A 26371-nucleotide genomic window follows, 5' to 3' on the forward strand; every position below is an offset into this window, starting at 1 on the left:
TCTCATGAAGTAAATACTAAGCATAAGCTACAATTATTTTCTTTTCACAATTAGAGGGTGAGAGCACAAGCATAAAGCAGTGACAGCAGAGTTTTAAAGTATTTTGATAAAGGTTGCAGTTAGAAAAGAAAGTTTGTACACACCTGCTCATTGCCATTGCAAAATCTGCAATTTGCTGATTAGAGCTATATCCCCTTCATGGAAAGATCTCTGCTTAGCTTAGTTTTTTTTTTTTTTTTTTTTGGCGGTGGGTTGGGGGGGGTTAAACTAGACTGTCCTAAAGGTGAGCTAACTTTTCTGGTTGTTCCCAAGAACCCAGATGCTTGAAAACAGAGAATAATGGAAACCACCCCCTTTTAAAAGGAGCTGTCAGCTAACTGTCAAAACTCTGGCTCCTTTTAAAGGAGGGGTTTGGTATGACTCCCAAGGGTTTTTTTTTTTTTAAACAGGGACATAGGCAAGGATAAATAACATTTCTCTGTCAAAATGCTGGTTCCTTTAAAAATGAGGTGGTTCACAATTTTCCACGTTCCCAAGCATCTAAAGTCTTAGGAAAACTTGGAACAGTGAGCTCAACTATGGATAGTCTAGTCTAAAAAAAATAAAAACCAAAGAGGAAGTTCTGCTACAAAGGAAGTGAAGATCGCATGTGTCTTTGATCTCTCTTGACAGCATGTCTTTTGATAACTGTCAAGACAAACCAAGTGGAAAAAAAAGCCTATTTGGAGCCTCTTTGGGTCAATGACCAGGATTGGTACCTGCTGTACCTCACCTCTGGACAGCAGCCCAGTCAAGGCTTCTAAACTGTTGAATTCTGTCTAAGTAATTGTTGAAAATATCTGGAGGACACCAGGCAGGTGAAGGCTGTTGTACAGAGAGAAAGACAATAAAAACTAATCATTCAAAGCACAGAGCTAGAGGTTTTTTTTAAAGGATCCTATTTAGTTGAAACCATGTTTCAGAAAATAATGTTTCTAAAGCAAAATGTTAACTCAGTAGAGTTTTCATTTGACAGTACCAGTGCTTGGCTGACATTGCCTCCTGTTGCAAGTGATTTGAAGTGGCTGCTGTTATAAACTAACTGAACAGCTGAGATCTCCACAGTCTCAAGTTCCTCCTGTGTCTGACGATCTATCACATGCAGCTTTTCCACACTGTCCAGAAGCACAATGGTACGGGAGTTTATCCACTAGAAACCAAGCAAAGTTGACAAGCAATATCAGTGAATATGTCAAAATGCGCCAGGAGTGTACTAAATAACAATTCTCAAACCCTAGCAGCTAGTGGCAATATATAACTAATTACATGGGTTGGTCTCACTGCACACAAGGAAAAGATGAAGGTCATGTAATTTTCCCAGGAATGTTCAATTATCACCACCAAGACCAAAAGCACAAGAAAAGACTTGAGCCAAGGAAACGTTTTTTTATGCAGGTTTTATACTTGATTTTCTGGATCAGCCAAATTATTCCACCCTAAACTTCCTTTCAAGGATAGTTAATTTGGATTAATTTTCTACTTCTGGAATAAACTAAAGCAATCAGAAGAAATGACTATACCAGTGTCAAGTGGAGTGGAAGCACGAGGAATGCTATTAAACTGGCAAAAATGTATCTGATGCTTTAGGCTCATCAGCAAACAAGACGTGTAAAAGAGAAAATAAGGATCCTTAAACTGTCTTCCACAGAGAGTTACAAACCCCTTTAAAGGTGAATGATGCAGACTTTATAAAGCCTCAAAATATTAACATTTCCTACTTGAAAGTTAAATATACCATCACATTACTTACAGTAAAATTGATGAGATCATAGTGCAGATGTAGCTGTTTCTGCTTTGTAACATGTATTGCCCCAGAATCATCTCTTTTTACCTGATCATGGAATTGAAGAGTTTAGTCTGCAGACAAAATTTCTCTGCTTCTGAATTTATAACTAATCTTTTTGCAATCAATGCTTATTCTGACAGCATTAAGGCAAGAAACAAACTGTTTCAAAAGCAGGAAAAATAGGATTTCAAATAAAATGATATACAAACATTTTACACTGTAGATTTTTTTTGCATTCTTTGTAATAAAATGATATACAAACATTTTACACTGTAGATGTTAACAGTAGACTATCCTATATACATGGCAAATCCAGTTGTAATAAATTTCCTCATTTACACCTGCACTGTTTTACTACTGATATAAAGAAGAATGACTCCCACTGATTTCATTGAACTGAAATTTAAATTAGACCATTGTTTTTCAAACAGTGGATTCTGTCATGACCTGGGTGCATTGCACAATAATGGGCTTTTTAAAAATTAATTTTCAGAAGCTTTTCCTCCTTTCCTTGTCTACCAATATAATTGGGTGGTACCCTTTAGGAGACAGACTCCCTCTGTATATGTCATGTTTAAATTCTATTCTAATACATACTGCCTATATATACCTATATTGAAATGAAAAATGAAAAATATAAGCTAGTTCAGTGTTATTGTCATTCTTATTCATGTACACAATAGTCAGACACAGTATTCCTAGACATCCACCAACCAACATTATGGAAAATTTTCTGCTAATTAAAGGCATTAAAGAAGTATACAGATAGGAAAAAAACACTTCTCTCTTTATTGGTTAGGATAGCATCTTTAAAATGATGCAATCGCCCACATTATTGTTCTTATACTAAATGATGAACACACCACCCTCTGTTTAAAAGGTGGCAAAAGAAGGTGGAGCAATACATTAATAATGGCAAATGGAGCAAGACACCTAAGGGGCAATGTACAGGCATTGGAAACAGGGTGGGTGGTTGAGATCCAGTTTTAAATTGTCCCTACCAGGCTTTAAGATTCACCAGCTTATCCTCATCATTTATAAGTAAAAGATAGTTCCACAAGTAATAATGGAAACCCCATGGAACCTCTCCCAACATGATGCACTCCCATTTATGAAATTCTCTAACAAAATTTTAGCTGAAGAAGAAATCCTTTACAGCCACACTACAAATACAGAGATCATAAGCTAAGTTGCTTGTGCCCTCGATGTCACTGTTACAACCCTTTGCAGACAATCTGGCATTCTGGGGCCTGCATAACAGTCCTAATTTAGGTCACAGAATGAAAAGCATTACACCATCCACAGGACTTGCTCCTCAGGGGAGGCAAATTACTACAGTAACTTTACAAGAGATTTTCCTCAGGAAAAAAGCTGAGGTGGATGCAAAAGATCCAGACTGCCACTTCTACACAATAGTTGAAACGGGATCCTCAAAGTTGTTAATCACTTTTGAATATTTTTGCATGTGCAGTAATGCTGCTTTGTCTTTTCATGGAGGGATTATGTAGGATAGTTATGGCAGTTCACATGGTTTAAATGTGAACATAGCTGTAGAGACCCTGTCAAAACAGCTCTGGGCATCCTCCACTTTCTCAAAACTAGTCTCCATAAATCAATGAAGTATCTTTATAAACTGCACAGAAATGGCATTTTATCATTATCAAATAGCATATTTTTCTGACTATAAGATGCCCCCATGTCTAGGACGCCCCCCACTTTTCTTACCGATCTCCGAGCGAGCAAAGTGCTACATGTGCGTGCCCGCTTCCTTCCCACCTGTGCGCGCCAGTCTCCCCCTGCCCCCAGCACGCCCACGGTTCTCCTCTCAGTCCCCCATGTATAAGACGCCCCTCCATTTTTAAGAAAAAGTATCATCTTTTTCTGTGTATAATATGGTAGTCTGGGATTAGCTGTTTCCTGTATGTAGGAGGAGTTGTGGGTGCAAAGGAACACTAACAAGAGAGGTGTCCAGAGGTTCTTGCATAGTGGTGCCCTGTATTTTGTACAAAATAACAAATCAAACGGTCAACTGCTGGGATGCCTCGTATTCACTAGCACAAATGAACATCAACTACAAGACTTAAGACTTTTATTGGGAGCTGCTCATTTGGAAGTGGCGATTGACTGGAAGATAAATGATGGCCCATCAGAACAGCAGTGGCTGGACAGGATTTGGGACATGGCATTACCAGAAAAGTTGGCTCAAATTGAGCATGTCGAAGGGAGTGCAAGTTGGAGATTTGTTGATTACAAACTAGCTCCTATTTATTGAATATATCAGTGGAAAAGCAGGGTGACAAAATTCTACATAAATTCTAGATGGAAATATTACATGCATCTGAAATAGTATTATCTGCATCTTAAATTAATGTAGGTGAAGATAAGTTGGACCTGTTATAAATTTACAATAAATAAAATGTATTAGAAACATATTCTTGTGTTTACTTCAATGTGTTTGAGAAACACAACACTGAAGAACTGTTAAGAAAGAACCCCTTTAAATGAATAGAAGAATATATTCTGTGACAATTTTAAAAGGTAATAAATGGCACTATGGCTGTCCTGAATTAACAGGACTGTACTAGAAATGCTGGAATTTTAAACAAATTAGCAAGCATAAAAATTCACCTCAAATGGCAAGTATTCTTATCCCATAATCTCGAGTACCCTAAATTAATGGCCAAGAATAGATATTTAAAATCCAAATCTTCAAGCTTATAGATAACAGGAAGCTTACCAGAAGGAAATGGACAACATCTCCTCGACAGAAGGCAAGGACAGGATTCACAGATGTTGGAACAGCAACAAAATACCATGCCAGCAATGGAACACTGGATGGGTCCATCTGGAGAAGATACTAGATGTTAGCACTATATAAGTGAAAAGAAAAAGTGCTGTCTGAATAAGGAAGGATGTACTAGCTTCATACTGGATATATTTAACTTTTGTTTCAGGAAAATTCGCTGGTTCAATTATACAATCCATTCTATAGAGAGTTACAAAGAAATATTTGACCTATAATCAAGGTTTGCTAAAGCTTTTGCTCAGTTTGCAATTTCTGACATTATCAGCTTGATCACATACAGAAGTGCCCATAATTGGAAAATAACCACCTTACCAATCAAGAAAGAACCTCTAGATGAGAGTGTTCCACCAGAAAAGTACAGACGTCAAACACGTGTCTCACAGCAAACAGGTTTCTACAATTTAGTAGGAACTAGCTTTTCAGTGTTTGTAGAAAGATTGTTGCTTTAGTCCAAATGTGCTGAATCTCAAGCTTGGGGTCCAAATAAGGCTTCCTGGGTCTCCCTGGAGGGCTACATATTCTTTCCCTGCTCCTATTCTTTCTCCCAACTACCTATTGTTTTGTGCTTTCCTGGCTTTTATGCAGTTTTTCCCATCCTAAAGGCTGAAATTAGCAATAAGTGAGGAATCTAATTTGGAGGCAGGATATGCTCAGCTCAGCTCCCCAGATTCCAGTTCACTTTCACTCTGTCCTAGGTCCACCTTGGCCAAGCATGCATGTGGATGTCAGGCAGGAGGTGAGTCCTCAAGGCAACAAGGCCAGCTTGCACACATGCCCACTGTGCAAATGGAATTCCACTGCCACACATGTGACCTGTGTACTTTACATACTACGCACAAGAATGCATACTGGGTGATTTTTTTGCAAAGAAGTTGCTGGAGTTCCTGAGCATTTGTGGAGCTCAGCTTGCTTCCTGGACAGGACTAATCATGGGAAAGAAGTCCAGTGACCATGAGAAACCTGAATCCTGGTCTGATCTTCTCATTCCTAGTTGAAATGCCTCTCCCAAGGTTTAGTTACTGGCAGTAAGAGCTTTAAGCTAAAATACGCTGGTATTTTTAGTATTGAGGGTACTGTCCCTTTGCCTTTTTCCATTGCCACCAGTGGAATGTGACTCCAAAATGCTTCTCTGAAATGGAATTTGGGCCATGGGCTGAAAAAGGTTCAACACCCCTGCTTCAGTCAGTCCCAAGGTTTTCAGGTTCTGCTTTTATCAAGAACCACCAAACCCACAGCATTCTAGTACAGCTGTGCAAAAGTGTTTTAGACTTATAAGCTAATATCTTCCCTAATTTGGCCTCATACACTATCATAGCACTCTGAACAAAAGTGTAATATTTGTAAAGTTACTCACACGACCATAAGGGAAAGTCATCCATACTTTCAGAGATGGCTTCAATCCAATGACAAGGATCTGCAATTTATTGTCATTGTTATCAGTAAATACCATGGATGACAACATTTTTCTAGTATTTTAGAAAGAGACACCATGCATATAAGACGGATCACCTTTGTTAAAGAAGCCATTGCAAGTAAAGAGTATTGGGTGATGGGATGGTCTCTCAGCTCAGCCTTTGCATGTAATGGCTCAATACAGCAAACTTCTCCTTTAGAACCACTGAACAAGCAGCGTGACTCACATGTTCTCACGCCCATGACTCTCCTGAAAGCAAAGTACAAAACACAAGAAAAAGCTACAATATGCTACAGTAACTTATGCATTGACAACTATAAATCTTGTGATTTAAGTGTTTTTTTCACACCTTTTCAGGCATAGTACAACAACCGACATTTCAAGTCCAACACCAAAGACCATTTGTGGTTTTGCTTTCTATAGCTACTTTTCATACTGTCCCAAGATGACTCTGGGAAGCTACAGAGAAACACTGACAAGAAGCAGAGCTAGTGCAGAAACAATTATTTAGTAGCATCTTTTACACTGTTGTATTGTTTATATTTATATGTTTTAAACCTAATTTATATTGCCACTTTTAAAGCAAAATCTCAGTAAGAGTTGTTTTGTCCCACTCTTTCGAGATGGAACAGATTAGAAAGCAAAACAGAATTAGCCCTCCTCTTTATGTTAACTATTTCAGGTGATGTCAGATAGTAAGTCCTAGAAGTAGGCAGCAACAGAAGCCCATGGTTGTCACTGAAATGTTTGATATTTCATATGACATCACTGTAGCAACATCCTCACAGAATTGAGACCAATGAACCCAACTCAATTTCATTTTATATGTAGTCCACACAAAAGCCATATCCACAAAGAATCAGCATGTTGGTCTTAACTTGCATTAAAATGCTATGAATATACATACATGTGGGGATTCTTTGGAAAATCACAGCTTCCCAACACATGTACACAGCAATTTACTGAAACATTATTATCCTATTCTTCCTCCAAGGTGAGCAGAGCTCCATATCTGATTCTCTGCATTATCCTCACAGCAACCTTATGAGGTAGGTGAGGCTGAGCATGAGATTTGCTGAAGATCACCCAGTGAACTTTGGGGCTAAGTGGGGATTTAAATCTGGGGTACATCAGTCCTACCCCAAGACTGTAACCATTACACCAGACCAAAGAGCCATCGAATCCAGCTTCCTTCCTCACACAGAAGCCAGCAAGTTATATCTGGGAAACCCTCACACAAGGTCTGAAGGCAATGGCAGTTTTGGGTCTTTGCTTCCCAGCAAGTGCACACTGATGACTGCTTCGGGGCGGGGTGTGTGTGGGGCTGCAAAGCCACCATGGCTAATAGACATGTGAATTACCATCAAGTAATATGCTAATACAAAACAAGCGTGCCAGCTATGTAAGGATTCTGTGATATACAGATATCTCTCTGAAGAGGCAGCAGCTTCTGAAGATGAGTAATGAGAGGGAGATTCTTGAGAGAACAAGGAAATGTGTCTTCCCCAAAACCACCTACTTATGTTTTTTCTCCATCCCTTAACCTTGAAAACTGCAGTACAAACTATTACTTGGAATACTTCACCTCCAGTTCTTAGAAAGTACAGTACTTGAGTGTAAGGATTTAATTTTCAGTATGTTTGTGTTACAATAAAGACAGATGTAAGGACTGACCCTTAGGAATAGGTTCCACAGGGAGGTGCACCTGGCACCATCACCGCTATCATTTCAGCACCAGGCAATGACATTCCTCTTCTCTGGGTATTTTAATAATCAGTTTTAGGGGTTGATTTTCACTGGCCCTATAATTATTATTATATTTGGGTTGTTTTATTTGCATTTAAATTTGTTTATTTTAATGTGTTTATGTAATTCTGATATTTGAACAAAATCAAAATGTAGAACATATGTTAATTTTATGTCTGATTTTAAAATGTTTTGTTGTTTTAATTGTTGTGAGCTGCACTGACAGCCCAGATATGGGCTATTGTAGTGGCATACACATTGGATTAAGAAAATAGAGTACTTACCTGAATGCCAGTTCAAATACTGAGCCCCCACTGTCATTGCAAATTGCTAGAGTTGGGTCATCTGTAAACTGAGCAGAAGGTTATTTTTTTCCCCATGAAAATGTCTACAGTAACTACTAAAAAATAGCAGAAAGATGTCTTTTGCTAATTTCTTTAACCTCCTTCAATTTGCCTTTACCACATTCTTGAAACCAAATTAACCTCAATTTGCTCAAAACTACCTAGTAACCTAATGCCTTACAACAGTCTGATTTTTCCAATATGATGCATCAATTTCTCTTCCATTTCCCTAAGTGTCTTCACTCTCCACTGTCCTTTACACCATATCCAGGTTCTATCCAGATAGTATCAGCTGAGATGCAATGCAAATTCTGGGTTCAGAAAGAGCAGAATAATTGTATTAAGCATGCAGAATTCTTTAGCATCAGAATGAGCTCACACAATTGTATGCACTTTTTAGCACAGGAAAGGACAAGTCAGAAAACTGAACAAATGACTATGTCTTACCTTAATATGCAAAATCGCTGTTCCTGGAGGATGAGCATCTGTTATGGATCTCAAAAGCTTTCCACTGGCCAGATCCCACATTGTAATCTATAAGCATATCATTATTAATTTTCTTTAAAGACTATTTTGAAAGGTAGCCAAGTGTTACTAATCAGCATCCCCTTTTCTCCTAATTTTCCAAGTACAGAAGACAAACAACACTGTACAAATTTTCAAGAAATGGTACAAATTAAGCCCTACTCCCCCTGCTTGCCATGATTTGGCAAGTGGGAAAACACGGCATACTTCTTCTTCTCTTTCTTAGCTAGGAATAACAATATTGACTAAAATGTTTGGGCTGGTATAATTGCCAGATAACAAATTGCTGTTAACATAGTTTGAGGACAAACCAGGGATTGGGAACCAGGGTTAAATTCCAGACTCAATTTCTGATTTGCATGCAAGCTACATTCAGCTCCTTACACAAGTTAACAGGAATCAGAATTATTACACTATAGTAAACCACAGTGATAACTCAGAAAGAGAGAAATGGCAGAGCCCAAGTGGGAAGCTAATGAATGTAAAATCCTCAGACTTCCCCCAGCTGCCAAATCATGCCTGAACAAGGCAATTATTTTCCCGCCATCTTAAAAATTAATTCCACAAAAGACCTCACTCACACATAACACTAACCAATTCTTTATTAAGCCCACAGTTGTCCTACTCATGGTTCATCTGGAAAATAGCTGAACAGACCAGAGTTTATTTTCTCAATCTCTGGATTATTTCCTTTCTCCTTCATCTGTTCCCTTCCTGTATTCCAAAAGCTTTTACAGCAACAAAGTACTACCACTCTTGCCTAGTGAAACAGTCATGAAAAGCCCACAGTTCTGGGTTCAGACATAATGGCAACCAATGGTTTAAACAATTCAGAGTTCACAACCCAACAGGTTCTCATTTTGTGTTCTTTGTAGTTAACCATGGTTTGTTAACATGGTGAGTGCACATGCCAATAAAACCCAGATTTCAGGAAACCATATATGGAAACCCAGTGTTTAAAGAAAATACTGAATGTTCTGCTGGGAAGTAGAATATAAACTTTCTTTTTAAATAAACAAATAGAATGGACCTATTCCATCTAGCCTTTGCCTTCTACTCTGGCACTGACATACTAGGTTGCTTTTATCCAAAACATAAGAAACAGATTTTTTAAAAAAGTGAAAATGTAAAATGCTGGGATTAAAATAAGTTCCCACATATAACACAAAAGTACACCGTAGGATAAATGAGTTGTCAACTTCTTAATATACTTTAAATAACAGCATTCTGACAACAGACAACAAAAGGCATTACAGACAAGTCCCATTAGAAAGGCAGTGTTGCCTTTCTGTCAAAACTACACATAGAAAATCAGCACTCTCTGCAAACATATTTAAGTCCACTGAGATCAGCAGGTCCTTTTTCTAAGTAAGCAAGCACAGAATTGTGTTGCATATAAATATTACCTGTCCTTTGGCAAAGCCACAAAGTAGTCTTGAACAATCATTGTTGATACTAAGAGCAGATATAGCCCCATACTGTGCTCCCACTGCAGTACTGCCCAAACAAAGCCGAAGAGCCTGGTTAGGATCTAAACAAAAGTTAACATGTTATGGATTAAATATTATAGATTAGCACTTCAGTTCTAGAAACATGGGCAGTTATACATACATTTTGAACTGGGTCAGTTCAAACCCTTTGCAAATGTTTGCCTACAATATGAGAGGCCCAACTAGTGGGCATGTATGCAAGCCCCAGCACCTCCCAGCACCAATTGGAGATCTTAGATATCATAAATAAGCAAAGATACTGAAGGAGCAGGCTTGCATATATGCCCAGCTGTATTTTCCAGTTTTAGCTCTCACCTGCTGCAGGCAAACACTTGGACAGTCTTCCAGACATTACATTTTCAGTCAACCAAACCATGGTTTGGAGAACTGGCAACCTGCTGTAAGCTCACATCATCCCTGTGACCTTTTCTGGTTAGCGCAACAAAAGATCTGAGATACAAAATATGGCTCTTACTAATCAAGAATTTGCCCCATGAACTTTCAAGGTGAAAGCAACTTTTGTGGCAAATGAAAGATGAGGAGCAACAAATAATGTTATTTCAAGCTAAGAGACAGGAATTAAAGTTCTAAAATGGAAGTAAACAGGTAGCCAATGAGGCCCACAAAACTGAGGAGTGGGGTAGTCAATGCTATGAAAATAACTTAATAAAGCTAGATCAAGACTGACCACTCATGTGCTCAACTGTTCCTGGCTAGATTTAGTAAGCCATGACAGATGAGGAAGAGATGGCTGTGTCCAGGAGACAGCAAAAACTTATTTGAGAACAGGAGTGGCCCTTGTCCTTTAAAGAGAGGCAATAATTCAATCATTCTTGAGCAAACCTATGCTGGACCCAGAAGACTTAAGGTCAGTGGCCAACATTGCCTTCCTGTAGGGTGTTAGGCAGAGTCACATATGGAATATTATATCATGCAATGCTGCATTTAAAGCTCTGGCTGCAATGACTGACAATCCTAAGGAGATGATGCTGAAATCAAACTACAGTGTTTCACACATATTTGATCTATATAGAGAGAGACTCAACCAAGAAAAAAAAGGTCAAATACACCATTAATACACGAATTTAGAGGAAGCATTTCTTTTATTACACGTATACAAGCTGAAAAGCCTGAAAATCCAACTAGACTAAGCTTACCCTGCTAGTTCACAGACCTTATGAAATCATAGCATTATTCTAAACTTATCAGATTTTCTGTACCCCACCAACCAAGAAATCTTATCAAGTATACCGATCTGTATCAGGAAGTCATGAATGTTAGCACAACTGTAGGAAAGAATGGCCATCATTATTGACATAAATATTTACTTCCTTTTCCCACTCCTTTCCCAAATGCTTGTGCTTATGAATATTTCTTGTGTGCTTTTTAAAACTTTAGTCAAGATTATGGAACCAGAGATAGACAACATGGAGCCCCACCACACCCACCACTCTAAAATGAAAAAAAAAAAAAAGCCTTTGTGACTATGGTACATGGAAAGTATCACATTTAGCTTGCAGAAAAGCTACAATGTGGTCCTTTTGGTACTCTGTCGCCAATGTGGTGGCCTTTTTTCCACCCAGGGAGTGGCCAACAAGGTGGATCCAGGGTACAAATATGCTCCCAGTCCTTCCAGTTTCCCACACCAATATAAACAATAAAATTATAGTCCATTCAAGGTATAGTGGAAACTCCAATCCTGACTCAGTATGCGTAGTACAGGCAGTTTTGACTGGTCCCAAAAAAAGGTAGGTTCCAACCTACTGACTCTTGCAAATTGCCAGCGCTGAGAAGTAAAGATGTCCAGACATGAAATAACAATATATCCACACAAATTTTAAATTAAATCCACAGAGCGTAAGTCACTCATGCCCATAAACACTTCACATAGCATATAACAGCAGACATCCCAAAACAGTAGTTCTGTTTCTTGTCCAAAGAACTGGCACCAAAATCTAATCAGGGACAAGAAGCGAGGCTTCTAATCTGTACAGTTGTCCTTGTGCAACCCCGAACAAAAACTGAAATGATTTATATGTATACATGGAAATGGGGTACTTCCTTGGGATTGGGCTATAGTGCACATCAAAACACTGGGGAAGTTCTAACTCTCCAAAAGAAACTCACCAAAGTTGAGTTGGCCATAAGCAAGATCTCAAAATCCATGTAGTATAATACTGTTTTAGGTCAAACAAAAGTTGCAAAATGTGCAAGCTTTTGAGATTTCCAGATTTATTCATCAAGCAAAATATTAAAAAAGAAAAAAGAAAAGAACCAGGGTTGGTGGCAGGGAGAAGTCATGGCATCTTAGATAGACAGATAGTTGTTTATAAGATGCCAGGATCTATCTAGGTAACTTTTATATAGCCTGAAGTGCCTGATCCTGCCTAATTTTGGAAGCTAAGCAGGGTCAAACCTGGCTGAAATCTGGATGGGTAACTTACATTTTTTGAGAACTGCCCATAGAGCTTCTGCTACAGATGGTATAGAAATGTAATACAATAAGCTGCAAAATCACCATTTTAGGATGACGTGAAGAAAAAGTCTGCAGACACTCAGCTAAAGTTCTAAGCAGCGATTTGAAGGTTTCAGGCTTCATATAAACCGAGAATGCTTATGCATTTCTACTGCTGAAAATATTATAGCATACACTCTTAAAAATGACCTTTTTAACATGCAGGCTCCATTAAATATCAATTGCATCAACCTATTGAGTTTTTAAAGAAAATTACCATCATGATAAATATTCAGAACATTGATTCTAGAAAGGCTTTTGCACTTTTAGAGGTCAATTGCCACTGGAAAGCCTACTTTCCTAAATTTGGCAGAGCACTCTTACTACAGATTTAGAAAACTTTAACAGAATATCTTTAAGGGGACCCTTCACATAATGTAGGGTTCTCTCTCAACACAGAGAACTGCATATTTTCAAAAAACTGTTTTTAGCCAATGGCCATTACAATATGTTTAAACATTCTACATATTAAAATAGAAAGAACTAATGAAAATAAATTAACATAAAATTCTGTCAGCATTTCAGAGAATGATCCTGTGGCCCCTAGACATTGCCAGGAGTGGCACAGGATACTTCAAGTTCCAAGGCCAGACATCTATGCTCCAAACCCATGCAAAAACCAGCATAGAAAAAACCAAGCTGGCTTCCTCTCTGAGGAAACTGACCTTGAAGAAGGGCTAAATGGGGAAGGAGGGGTTGACACTGGGGATGCCAGGACATGATGTACCCTAAAAGCACTTCGGCCTCCTCCCTTGCCTCTCTGAAGTGCCTCAGTTAGATGGCTGATGAAAATGCAAGTGGGAGCCTTGGGGAGGCAGAGTTCAATCTTGCGACTCCTCCTGCTCCACATCAAATGCTCATCAAGCTCCAAGTCTGGGGGTTCACATGCATCAAGGGAGCAGCTGATAGGCTTGTACCTAAAGTGTGGAATTCCTTTGACAGTTAACTTTCCTGTGGGTTATAAAAATAGTTCTTAGCTGCCTTGCTACCAATGTATATATAGCTACCCTATATGTAACAAGCTTTTCTACACTTTAGCCAGCAACCATCTAATTCTTAAGTTCCCTGAGTGACCTTCTATAAGCCTCTGGAAGGGAAAAAAAACTGAGCCCTAACTGAGTTGTAAGAGACAAAAACCTTTTTAATAAATATAAATACAGAGCTTCATGATGGGTCCCAACAGACAGGGATATTCAATTGGCACAAAACAGCCATGCTAAAAATGAAACCTGGGTGACAGTCTTCAATGTATGACCTTCAAACAGCAAATTAAATAGTGGCTATTAAAATAAATGTTAGTCTTTGTCGAGTTGAGCAAAACGTTCTGAGTTACAAGCAGTTATAAAAGCCACAGATAAAAGATTCGTCTCTTCTGCAGCAAGGTTTCCCAGCACAGGAAAGTTCCATATAAAGGGTTTGCCACAAATGACTGTATTCAGTGACTATATATTCCTAAGTATAATCTGTTGTCTCAAAATTCAGACCTTTATTGCAGCCCAAATTAAAATGTGCAACTGTTCATGCAAGTTACATGCACAATGCAACAGTACTATACCTTTGCCTTCTCAGTCCATGAGGAAAAAAGTCAAAAGGAAAAGAAAATCCAGAAATCAATATGTAGAAATAAAGGAGACAGAAACAACACATTGTTATTTCCAGTAAAACATCTCTGTTCAGCAGGAGGCCCATCACAAATAAGTTTGTGCTGGGGATGCATTTAATACTACTGGAAATGGAGTGTATCTGGATCTTAGTAATAAGAGGCAAAACAGTATACCCAAACAAGATGTGTTTCAAATACCATATACAGGAGCAATAGGCAGGAGCTGCCATATTTAACACAAACTTCTTTTTACTGCAGAAAGCCTGTAAATCAACAAGGTCTTAAAAGGTAGTTACTAGATCGAAGTAGTACTTTTTGTATGTCTCACTAAGTCTACACTAACAGACAACCAGGAATATTGCTATTATTTATATAACCAAATACAATCAATATAATTTTGTTCATACACAGAGTATTCCATGGAAATTAACTTACAGTGACTCTTTTAACAAAGATTACCATTACTTACCGAATATCAGTGCTAGACCATGTGATGTTCCAACTGCAATGAGACTTGATGCTGTCTAAAGAAGCCAAAATGGAGGTTGGAAATTAAATACCTAAGTATTAGACACTTGAAGCAGTACAGACAGCTATAAACTGGTACTCAGATTTGTCAACATTTTAAGTCAGCACATACTGAAACCAGCAGTTACAGATTGAGCAGCTTCTGCCTATTGATACAGCAGCTTCTGAGCAGCGGCTGTATCAGAGACATGTCTTGATACAAGATTATCTCATAAGGAGAGTGGACACAGGTTCTTCTACACTTGGAAATGGTGATTATCATTATCCAAACATCCATTAGGTGGCAAGCAGGGTTTTTCCCCTCTTAAACCTTACTATCCAGTCTAGTTTTAACCTAGTGTTAAACTATGGGTCCCTGCACTTCCCTCTCCCCTGGAATAGGCAGGTGATCAGAGATACTTCAGTTTTTGATTAGCAACAGTTTAGCATTGCATCTGAAATCTAAACTGCGATTAATCTTAACTAAGGTTACTGAAACAAGTCATTTCATACATCATGGCTCTTAAGACTTTGTTAAATTTATGATGTATCTGGGAAGCTTTGTCCCAAGAGACATATCACGAATTATTAATTTTGAATAAGCTGATTAATGTGATCTCAATGTACATTTATATCTACAGATGAACATCATGGGTATCCATGAAATAATGCCTATAGGATATGGTGAACATTCCTAAAATTAATCTAATATTGCAAATGCTTTGTTTTATCTGGCAAGTTTCCATAAATTTAATGCTTAATTTCCTATGAGGTCCCACTCTACCAAGAATATCCTTGCAAAAAATGCAACTTTTGCTCAAAAAGGGGGAATTCATGCCCCTGTATAACATTTGTTAACTTGCACTAGACCTTAGTCTTTTCCATCTGGATTCTTCTCCCTGGTGAGCTGTGGTATCTTCTCTCCCCAAGCGGGGCTCCAGCTATGCCAAAATATATAATGTGTCCACCCTGGTTGTGGCAGCTAGAGAGCGGCAGTGTGTATTTTCATGTCAATTCAATCTTGACAGATTTTTCACATGCAAAATGAACTTTATGGGGAAATCTAGACTTTAAAATTGGCAATGTTTGTTTCATGGACTTGAATGGACAGACTGATTTTTTTTTTTTTTTAAACTCTGGATCAGCTTGTGGCTCCTGCAAATAATTTTCAGTCATTTTCTGTTGTGTGTGCTGAATATAAATTGCTGGCTATCACTGCATGGCAATATATGCTATTAAGATATATATGTGCTCTAAAGCTCTCTGGAAGTACAATAACAATATATAAACAATAAAAATACAAAATACAAGTATACAAGTATACAAATATAAAGCAGGTTAAAATTCCTATAGATTTTAAATATTTAAAACAGTTTAGATATCTAACTGCTTCAATAAAACTAGACCTGATTAAAACAGATAACATATCCCATTAAATGCCTAAGAAGAGAGAGTAGTTTAACTTGACACAAAAAAGATTATAATATTGATACCAGGCAGGCCTCAATGGAGAGATCATTCTAGAATTGAGGAGCCACCACAAAGAAGGCCCTCCTCTCCCCCCTTTTTAAAAATTCATTTTATTTTCTTAACATAAACAGAGTACAGAAAGAAAAAAGTATATATAAAATAAAGTAAAACAGAACACAGTTGCCAAGGAATGTTAGAAGGCCCTCCTCCTTGCTGCCTCTTTCCAGGCATCCTTTGAAGTTGGCAGTCAAAGGAAGGTTTCAGATGAAGATCACAGGTTCCCTACCATGGCTCAAGTGAATCCATTAGGAGTTTTCCTCCATTGGCACATAGTCCTGATCCTACTTTGTTTCATCACTCTCAGCTCCAGGATGTGACACGCAAGCCCTACCACAGAGACAATGCTCTGAGGTGACCATGTCAACTAAGTAATCTCCATGTTCCAGAGTTCAGTCAGGATTTCAACAGGACCGTATCAGCTGGAAAATCCCCTTGTGGAAACCATCCAGATCTATTAGCCTCTAGACACAGATCATCTTGAGGGACCCCACCCTTGTGGAAAGGGAAAAGCCACCAGTCTAAATCTTAGCAAGGAATGGCCTACGCCATGACAGAGGGACTGAATCAAGGTCCCCCTACTTTCAGATCACCATCCCCAAGCCTGGCTGAAAAAGAACCAGCTCTGGGGTGTGCCATATTATGTACGCTGGGCCAATGGGACTTCTATTTCGGCAATATCCAATGGCAGATTCCTTTTGGGAAGATTTAATAATTCCTATAAGGGAAACTTCTTTAACATTCGAGAATATACATGCTTTTAATTACCTATGTTAGAATTTAATGAAAGGTCAGCAAAAATGAATTTTCTGCTCCCTTTTAATAGTTAAAAGACTAATATTACAAATCTAGAAGAACAAACAGCCACTTGTAATAACACAATGAGTGGAGGATTTATCAAAACTTTCATTTTTTAAAGTGGTGGCCTTTAGGCATTGTCAACAAATTGATTATATGATATTTAGGGTGCCTTTGCTGAAATCTATGCACAATTGTTTAACAGTGGTAGTAAGTTCTGTCACATGTTTATGTTAGTATATGTAATGTTTAGTATATGTAACTAATGCTATGGATTGTCTTAAATTCTGTAAGGCATTTTGAGAGCATTGTGCTAATCAAATGGTATATTTATTTATTTAAAACATTTCTATGCCACCCCATCGCAATAAAGCCTCGGGACGGCTCACAAAACATCAATAAATAACAATACAATAAAACCCCAGTGCAATAAAGCCTCAGTGCATTCTCGGTTTAATTTTTTTTTAAAAAAAAACTAGTTAAAGAAATAAATAAACAATTAAAATAAGTTTTAAATAAAAAGGTCTTAGGCTGGTGCCGAAAAACAAATAATGACGGCGCCAGGCGGACCTCTCTGGGGAGCGCATTCCATATAAATGCTTTAAAGAAAAAAATAAAATAAAATTTGATTCAAAATCATGATGTTCTATTTTATTTTGTGCTATTTCTCTTCTATAATGGTGCAGTTTGGTTGGTTTTGTATTGCTGTATAAAAACATTTTTAAAGCTTCATAAATCATTGCTCAAAGCTAGCTTTTTTCAGTAAGCCATTGTTAACCACAGACTGCCTGAATGTATCACAATGAACTACATTTCTATGAAATTACATTTTAGAGATAGTGCTAGAGTTAAAAATGAAGATGATCACTTCAAATCTCTATGCAGATGTTCTGGGGGAGAAGAAATTAGGTGGGAAGTATATAAGCCCAAGGTTCACTTGTAATATTAAAGTACAAGTTAACATTATGTCCTTTTGCTTGAGTCATCTTAATACAGGCTACTGTGATTGTTGGAATACTGTGATATATGGATTAATCACACATTCTATTCACTCAGTATTTTAATCTAAGTAACATAATTTTAGAAAAAAGGCAGGGCAGGATTAAGACAGACTATCCTTTAGAAACAATTAATACTGAAAGAGGACTGAACCAAGCATTGAAAATGAGCATAAATAAAAGGAACAAAATTTTTCACAAACTTACTATTGCAGTAGGTAATCCAGCATCTACTTTAGCCTGAAAGAGAGAACATAAAATAAAATGTTGTCAGTTAATGCTTTAAAAAGATAGAGAAGGAGTGGCCACACATATGAGTTTATAATACACGATTATCTGCATGTGCAATACACTTTTCTGATGTTTCTAGCATGTCTGTTCATACCTATCTCTACCCAAGTCCTTGCTTTACTTTGACTTACTGTTGCCACTACTGAACCCAGTACTTCCTATACCAATGACAGAACTTCAGGCAGAGTTGTTCCTTAATTCTGTGATTTTTTAAAACTAGATATGCTAAAACCTAGGATGTTATACAACACACATTTTCTGAGCTTAGACACATACATAATACATACCTACTATGAAAATTGTGGCGATTTCCCTAGATATGGTTATATAACCTACTCTGGAGTAGACTTGGCTTCACACAAATTAAAAGGAGTCCAATGCAGCTTTATGTGTAACTGGATTTTGAAATCCAGGTGTGGCACTGTGGACATCACATCCTAATTCTCCTTCTGGCTTTGCCACTATTTGGATAAAATGTAGCTCATTTTTAGGAGATCACCTGGATTTGGCACATAATACTGAATCAAGGCAGGAAGGAAGTGGGAAGGTGCCCCAATTAATTATACATCTGTATCAGGCTACAGAATTTCAGCTGGATGCATGTTAAACATTTTCAGCAGTCATGACCAGCCTTCTGTATGTCAAAAGAATAGTCATAGCCAGAAACACCAGAAGATTCTGAAGGACAGCCTTTCACTGGAATCATGATCTTAACTACTTCCTGTCATAGATTTCCCTGGCACACTGTTCAAGTGCAGTTGTATAGAAATTAATTTCCCCACTTCAAATCAAATATAGTGTTCCTTTTTAGCCACAGCATTGCATGGTGTGTTTCAGTGTGTCCCACTGTCTTTCCTGACACATCAATGAGCAACAATAGAATACAGAAAAGAGGAGTCAATCTAAATATTGTGCCCCAACATATTCTTTAGCAGGAACATCTGGGAATTGCAATACTGAGTCAATAGTAACTGAGTCATACTAGTGATTCATTTTGGACAGTCTTCCATAACCTGGTGCCCTACAAATACATAGAACTGCATGTTCCCAACCAGGATGATGAGAGCTGTAGTCCAACACACAGGTGGAGAACCAGGTTGTGGAAGGCTGAGCTAGACTATTACTACACACTCCACAAACACTGACTTTTCAAGGTCGCAGGCACAGTTGTTTTCTAGCCCCAATACCAAGATGCTTTAAACTGGAGATGCCAGTGCTTAGAATTGTACACATGGAAACTTACGGTGTACCAGGGACTATCACCCTTCCCCACTTACACAAAGTCTATGGTGTTCATTGTCACAACAGACAATCCTGAATAGGAAAAAGGTACTTACTGCTGCAGAAACTATCTGTGCGGAAATTCCTTTCAAAAGTGACAATCGTATAACTGAGCCATGGACAGAGAAAGAATCACGAAGTTTCTTCTTCCTTTGTAAAGTAAAGACAATATATCAGTCTACTTGCATAACCAAGTAAGCTGCTCTGTATTGAATTTTCTGATAGAGAACTATTCAACATGTTTGAAAGCACAGAAATAAGGAAAAGAAATTAAGCCCATGATCTGATACTGAAGATCCACCAATCCAAGGGTGACAGGGGTCAACAGAAGCCCTGCTACACTAATGGAATGCCAAAAACATCACTCCAATATGTGACAGCGCAATTCCTTTGATACACCACTGAAACTCTCCAGCAAGTGGTTGATTTGGGGCGGACTCCCAGACAGCAGCAGGGAGCACTCTAATGCTATATTCCATTACCCTTGGATCCATGACTACTCACCTGGGCCTAGTGGACTTTAATCTTCCATCTCCTGCTTCCCAATTTCATGTTACTTCCCAATTCCAGCAAGCCACTGGACACCACCAGCACATATAGTTGCCTTTATAGCATCCCTTGGCCCATGCATTTGACTGCTTGATAAAAGCTTCTTTTCCTCCTGGGATGAGTCTTGAGCTTTTGTCCCAAGGAAGACTTTGTGTGCTCCCTGCAGGTTTTCCATGCAGGGAGCTGTGTGTATGCCGCATTGTGTGAGTCTTTCTGTGTTATACACTCCTCATGCCTACTATTTTGGTGTTCAGAGGGATCTGAAACCTTGCCTGGAGTCTAAAAGCAGCAGAGTCACTGCTGGCTGAGTCCGTGAGGCTGACGGACTGGCAGCACTGTGGTACCATCTTGCATGTTGTTATGCTAGTGATCCAGGGGTGTGATGGGAGCATATCCTGGTCGTCGTGAGTTCACTGGCTCTGCACAGGCTTGAGTGTGACACACACACACACACACACACAGTATGTGGGCATGGCTGCTGGCATAAACCCCAAATGATGAGCACTGATGGTTTTTGCAGGGACACTGAGGGTCCTACTGTTTTTCCACCATGTTTGTATTTTCCGTTAGTATTTTTTCCTTCCCATCCTGCACTGAGCATGCAGTGGATACAGTGGCCATTCCACCAGCATAGCGACAAAGTCTCACCTTTCAGCATAATGCAAATAGATCATTACTATGCCCAAGCCCTAGCAAAAGCATGCATGTTAAACAACCTCTCTGTTCAGCCAAAGAAAAGTACCCAAAACAATTACAGGAAAACCATTGCAGATTGACATCCAAGCACCAGGCCGGTTAAAAACTTGCAAGCTGACAAGAATCTTACCATACCATACTTTGCAATGGCCATACTGCCTTTTGCCTAAGTATTACATAAACAGAGAATGTTCAAGCCTAAGTGGAATAAGAAAATCACCTATTATTTGGTCAATGTCTTTGGAACAAATAATAACTTCTTACAAATGCCAAGGAACAATTTTAAAATAAATAGGTAGAGCCATTCTTTGAGTCAACATATGCTAAGAGTCCAATTTTAAACCAATTTCAAGTCCAAGTGAACTGTTTGGCCCTCTGAGGACACAGGTCAGATAATCTCATCATCAATATCAACAGAAAAGCCAAGAATGGAGAAAGAAGTTGGAGCAATTCCTGTGGTTTCAACATAAATTCTCTATCATATAGAGTCAGATGAGAGATATTGAAAAATACTGAAGGTAGTCTCCTCCTCCCATGCACCTAAGTTCAGAAAACACTTGCTTGATCAAGCAGAGAAAAAAGCTGTGCTGAACCAATACTGTCACAAGAGCCTTGTATACCATGCAATTTAACAACCATTTGGCCCATCTGCCACCACCAGCGTGTAAAAGATCCACAGTTCAACTGTTGAAAATAATCAATTACAGGAACACTAGAGTAATCATAGGTCTCACATGCTCACGTAACTCTTAAAGGATTTCTCTGAAGACTACATCACAAAGCTGCCATAGAAAGACGTTTGTTAAGAAATGGTTACCTTTTCAAGTGTGTCCTGTCTCCACTGTCAGAGCTTGCTACAGATGAAGTATCATAGGAATGTGTGTCAATGTTATCAATGTTTAGAAGAGAAGGATCTTCAAGAACAAATGGCTCCTCTTCATCATCAGTCTAAAAAAGAGAAATGTATAGCTTGCTAGTACTCATCGCACACAGTATTGCATAGCTTACTCAACCTTCCAATAAAATCATAGTACAATTTAAGTTAACAATATGACTTACAACAGTATTGCCTGGGTTTTCCATCCACAGGCCAAGTAACATGCTAAAGACAACTCTATGCTCACCAAGAGCTCCAAATAAAAAAGACTGGTGAGTAAAGAAAGCTACACATGGCCAGAAAAGAATATCCAATGCTGTGCGTTTGTCTTTACAGGCTCATTCTTATTTACCAGGGTAGTATGAAGAAGTGACAAATGGGGGTGTCAGCAAATTGTGCTTCTGCTTTACACTTATGGCGTAGTATGTGAAGGAAATTCAAGCTGCCCCGATCAACTCACCTCATTTAAAATACTTTCCAGTGTTGGAGGAGTATCGACCTGAGGAATATCAAACTCTTTGTCATCTATCTAGATAAAGAAAATGAACATTTTAAAGTTTTATTAATATGTGGGATGACAGTTTTTCACAGTAAAATGAGTCATGTTCCTAATCACTCTCCCTCTGATATTGATTCTGTGTGTGTGTGTGTGTGTGTGTTTGCTGAACACTGAAGCTTTCTAAAGGAAATTTTCCATTGGGAGCTGCAGCACAAGAGAATATATAAAAAATAATCAGAACAAATTAATGTTCTAAAGTTTAGAATGCTACTAAACACAAGTTTAAAATATACATACATGCCAAAGATAAACATAAACCTAAGATGAGAAAAACAAAATACATAAAACCCAAGACTGCAGAGGTAGTCAAAACACCAAAAAAACCAGATGTGAGAACTAGACAAGAAGGCCCTTGACCACCTTATCCCTCAGATTCACAAGAAGATACTCTAGGGAGCAGCAATTGTTCCAGGAACAGTTCTCTACTGTTCCAACCATGACTCTGTTTGGCTGCTGATCTACTGATCCATTTTAATTTATTTAATTGGGAATTGTTTTAGTTTTGGGTTCACTGTAAGCCATTTTGGAAACAGTTATGGTCCACCAGAACTTTTTTCCTCACAATGATCAGCCCAACTCCATACCTCCCCATTTCATTTAAAAACATTTTAGTTGGTTTGGGGGACTTTTTTCCATTCAACTTAGATAATCAGATGCTAAGAAGGAGATTGCATGGATCTTTGGCTCTTGCCTATAAAGTAAAATAAAAAACTTCAATAGCATAATTAATACAGATTAATTAAGGTAATACAGATAACAGTTGTATGACAATAGCTATAACCATCCAACTGAAAAATACAAGCCAGACATTTGGACAGAGTACCATAACACCCAAATCAGAGATGGTACAGTGACAGGCTTTTTAGCTACCATCTTTTTTATGACTTTGAATTGTGTGAAGCGTTTGAAACCACAACTTAAGCACAGTAGATTTTTTTTATAACTCCTCCACCCAAAAAAATCACATTATAATTCAAGGCATCTCTGATCATAGATACAGGTAGAATTTGAGTAGTTAACTATTAAGCACATCACTGCTACAAGTAGTATTCACTTATGCACCACATTCCACACTATTCCAGAAGATCCCTCAAACCTTAAAAGTGGCTTTTGGGGGAGGCATACTGGATTACTCCAGCATTCTCCATAAACTGCCCAGAGAGCCTCATGGGCTATGGGGCAGTATAAAAATGAATGAATAAAATTATACAATAGCCTCTTTCCCAGAGTGGAATTTGTCTGAATCCAACAGACAACTGCTTGCTTTAAAGGGTCATGTGTTCTAGAAGATGGTTCAACTTCTTTGATCCTACCAAACATCTGAAGATCAAAAACAAATGTTATTTATGAATATTCATGTTCTGTATAAAGGGTTAGTCAATGACATTAATTTGAAAGCAGTGCTCCAACAAATAAAAATATATCATGAGCATCTAATAATATGAAAGCAGACAGTGTATGCATTAAAATGAGCAGAGAGAAAGCATTAGCTGTGAAAAGTATAGGACCAGCTCCCACCAAAAATGGACAACAACAAAGCCTTACCAGCTCACTCTTTGACTCTAACTCCTTGCTCAGCTCACTCACAGACAACTTGGGCGAAGGGGCTTCCTGGCACAAGGGTTGCTGACTTGATTCATTTGTCACAGAACAAAGATTTTGATCTGGGTCAAAGCTCTGAATCTCCATTGTCAGCTCATCTTCCATCTTTCTTGTTCCCAGCTGTCAAGCAGCTTGCTGATAGAAGGGAGATTTAAAGTGCATCTGCTTCCAGAATCCAAAGACCTGTAAATCACACAGATCAGTACATATACTGTGGTTTACAATTCCTACAAACTTCCAGAGTTGCCAACATTAAAACAAGTGATTACATCAGGACCCATGTCAGAAGTGGGCATGGCTAGGCACCTGCCAAGAACCCACATCTCAGCAGGGATCCACAAGCAAGACACTGCCCCCCCAGCAGACTTCCTCTTCCTCTTTACCATTGCAAGTTGTTTATTTACCTGCTCATTACTCTGACTCAGATAATACAGTTGGAGAGGTGGAATAGACCCCAATGCCTAATTGCTCACTAGCTCCACCTGTTGAGCAAGTGACATCAACAATGAGGATGTGGAGCAAAGCAGCTGGAGACAATGGCAGTGTGAATGCAGGATCACTGAGGAGCGGAGCATTTGAGGATGCCTTCTCTAAGGGCACTTGGAAGCAGTATGAGAGTAGGCAATATCATGGAAGCCTTCCTCATTTCGGTGCCCTCCAGATGTGTTGGACTACAGTGCCAAGCATTTGTAACCTTTAGAAGGCTGATTTATAGCTACAAAGCCCTAACTAGCCTGACAGTGAGAAGAGAAACCCAAGAAAGGCATGCACTCTAATACACTTCTTCTAAAATTCATCAATGAATCAGAACCATTTAGTACTGATCTACATCATGTACAAGCATACAACTTCCTACAGTTCAGCTCTGAATTCTCAAGTTTAAACATAAGATTCTTCTATCCCACCATTTGCTTCCTGATTCAGTGAGTCTGCCTAATCATTTGTTATGGCTTGATGGTAAAGCATATGTTTAGCATACAAAAAGACCCAGGACTAATTACTGGCATCTCCAGGTAGGGCTAGGGGGAAAAAACTCCTTATTCAAACCCTGGAGACACACGCAGAATGTTACAATGATGTAGCCCATTGTTGAGCACGGAGTGTTGATGTATTATGAGTTATGTATAAACTTGCTACTATGGTCTATGGTCTGTTACCTGCAAATGACCCAGGAAGAGGACCCATGGCTTGGGTTGTTTATGGTCAACAGCCCATAGTTAAACTACAGAGCAAGTTTTACACATAACAACAACCCACAAGTCAACAACAGCCCGTTGTACTCAGCGTGGTTCCATGCAAACCAGGCCAGTGCTGTCAGCATCAGGTAGACTGTCTCGGGCAACAGCAGCTTCCTACATTCCACATTCAAATCCAGTGCCACAACATATGGCATCAAGCCTGCTTCCAACCCTTCCTGAGGTCATGCTACCAAACGGACCTTTACTATTTTAGCCACCAGTAAAGAGAAAGACCTGACTCCCTTCACCATATGTCAATTATCTCCCTTCTGAGGAACTGCATGGTAGCCGCAGCAGCACAGGCTAGCAGAAAAGGGTTTCCTGAATTGTTTTTCCCAATTCCGCACGCACGCACGCAACTGCCTGCCTGCCTTCCCATTAAGGACGCTGCAACACGGGGCATTAATAGCAAGGGCTTTCAGAAGCGCTGGAAAGAGCACGCCCCCCAAAACGCCGCCTCTCCCGGAGCGTAGGGTGCCGCTCGGCTAGCAGCAACCAGGGACTGACTCTGCCCACGCCAACCCCTGCAGCTACGAAGGAAGCTGAGTGAAGAGACCAGAAAGCCCGAAACCCACCTCACCGTCGCCGCCTCGGGGGCTTCCTATAGCCCCGCAATTCCACCGCTACCGTCGCGCCCGATCTACTCGCTCCAGACATTTACTTCCGCCTGAGCCAGCATAACCTCTTCGCTTGGCGTCGGCTTAAAGGGACCGCCCGCGCTCTCATAAGCTGGGCTGCGTTTCCACAGCGCCTCCTTCTGGCGCCAAGGAAAGATGCACTTTGTTGCAAAAAAGTCGTTGATCTTGCTGTAATTCAACGACTACAGGACTTTTGTAAGTCACAATGGTGTGTGGTGGTTTCGTGATTTAAACGGTTGTTCTACTCAAAAGCCTCAAACGTTCAGTGAACACAATGTATTGTCACAATCAGTTAAAGATGTTAGTAATATAAGTGTTTCGTGTAGGGCTGCAAGGTTAAATCGACTAATCTGTTTAATTATTTAAAAAGTATTAGGCAGATATCTTAGCTGCATTTAGCGAGGAGTGGATCCCATTTAACGTAATGGACCTATACATGCACCAAAGGGCTGTTTAGAATATTTCCCTTATGAATGAGACACATACTTTATCCACACACACCCCATACACACACAACATATGCAGTACTACAAGTGCTTATA

At 39.1% G+C, this 26371-nt stretch overlaps 1 protein-coding gene across 3 annotated transcripts in view; it reads right to left on the reverse strand.

Moving 5' to 3' along the window:
- Nucleotides 1-25848, reverse strand: part of VPS8 (VPS8 subunit of CORVET complex) — a 99850-nt gene extending 74002 nt beyond the window's left edge. For 2 of the 3 annotated variants that reach the window (XM_044434743.1, XM_044434725.1), the window contains exons 1-15: nucleotides 24358-24430; nucleotides 23897-24136; nucleotides 22253-22321; nucleotides 21733-21863; nucleotides 19727-19820; nucleotides 18306-18338; nucleotides 14738-14792; nucleotides 10067-10191; nucleotides 8583-8669; nucleotides 8076-8143; nucleotides 6141-6294; nucleotides 5986-6045; nucleotides 4563-4670; nucleotides 1790-1870; nucleotides 1019-1189 (exon numbers count right to left, since the gene is read on the reverse strand). In XM_044434743.1, coding sequence (XP_044290678.1) covers nucleotides 1019-1189; nucleotides 1790-1870; nucleotides 4563-4670; nucleotides 5986-6045; nucleotides 6141-6294; nucleotides 8076-8143; nucleotides 8583-8669; nucleotides 10067-10191; nucleotides 14738-14792; nucleotides 18306-18338; nucleotides 19727-19820; nucleotides 21733-21863; nucleotides 22253-22321; nucleotides 23897-24058 — 1398 coding nt within the window. In that variant the 5' untranslated portion in view covers nucleotides 24059-24136; nucleotides 24358-24430. Of the gene's footprint in view, nucleotides 1-1018; nucleotides 1190-1789; nucleotides 1871-4562; nucleotides 4671-5985; nucleotides 6046-6140; nucleotides 6295-8075; nucleotides 8144-8582; nucleotides 8670-10066; nucleotides 10192-14737; nucleotides 14793-18305; nucleotides 18339-19726; nucleotides 19821-21732; nucleotides 21864-22252; nucleotides 22322-23896; nucleotides 24137-24357; nucleotides 24431-25766 lie in introns of those variants that run through there. The other variant, XM_044434735.1, reaches the window with a different exon arrangement.
- Nucleotides 25849-26371: the final 523 nt, after the last annotated feature.

Source organism: Varanus komodoensis, unplaced genomic scaffold (assembly GCF_004798865.1).
Source record: "Varanus komodoensis strain SLA01 unplaced genomic scaffold, ASM479886v1 scaffold1, whole genome shotgun sequence".
NCBI lineage: Eukaryota > Metazoa > Chordata > Lepidosauria > Squamata > Varanidae > Varanus > Varanus komodoensis.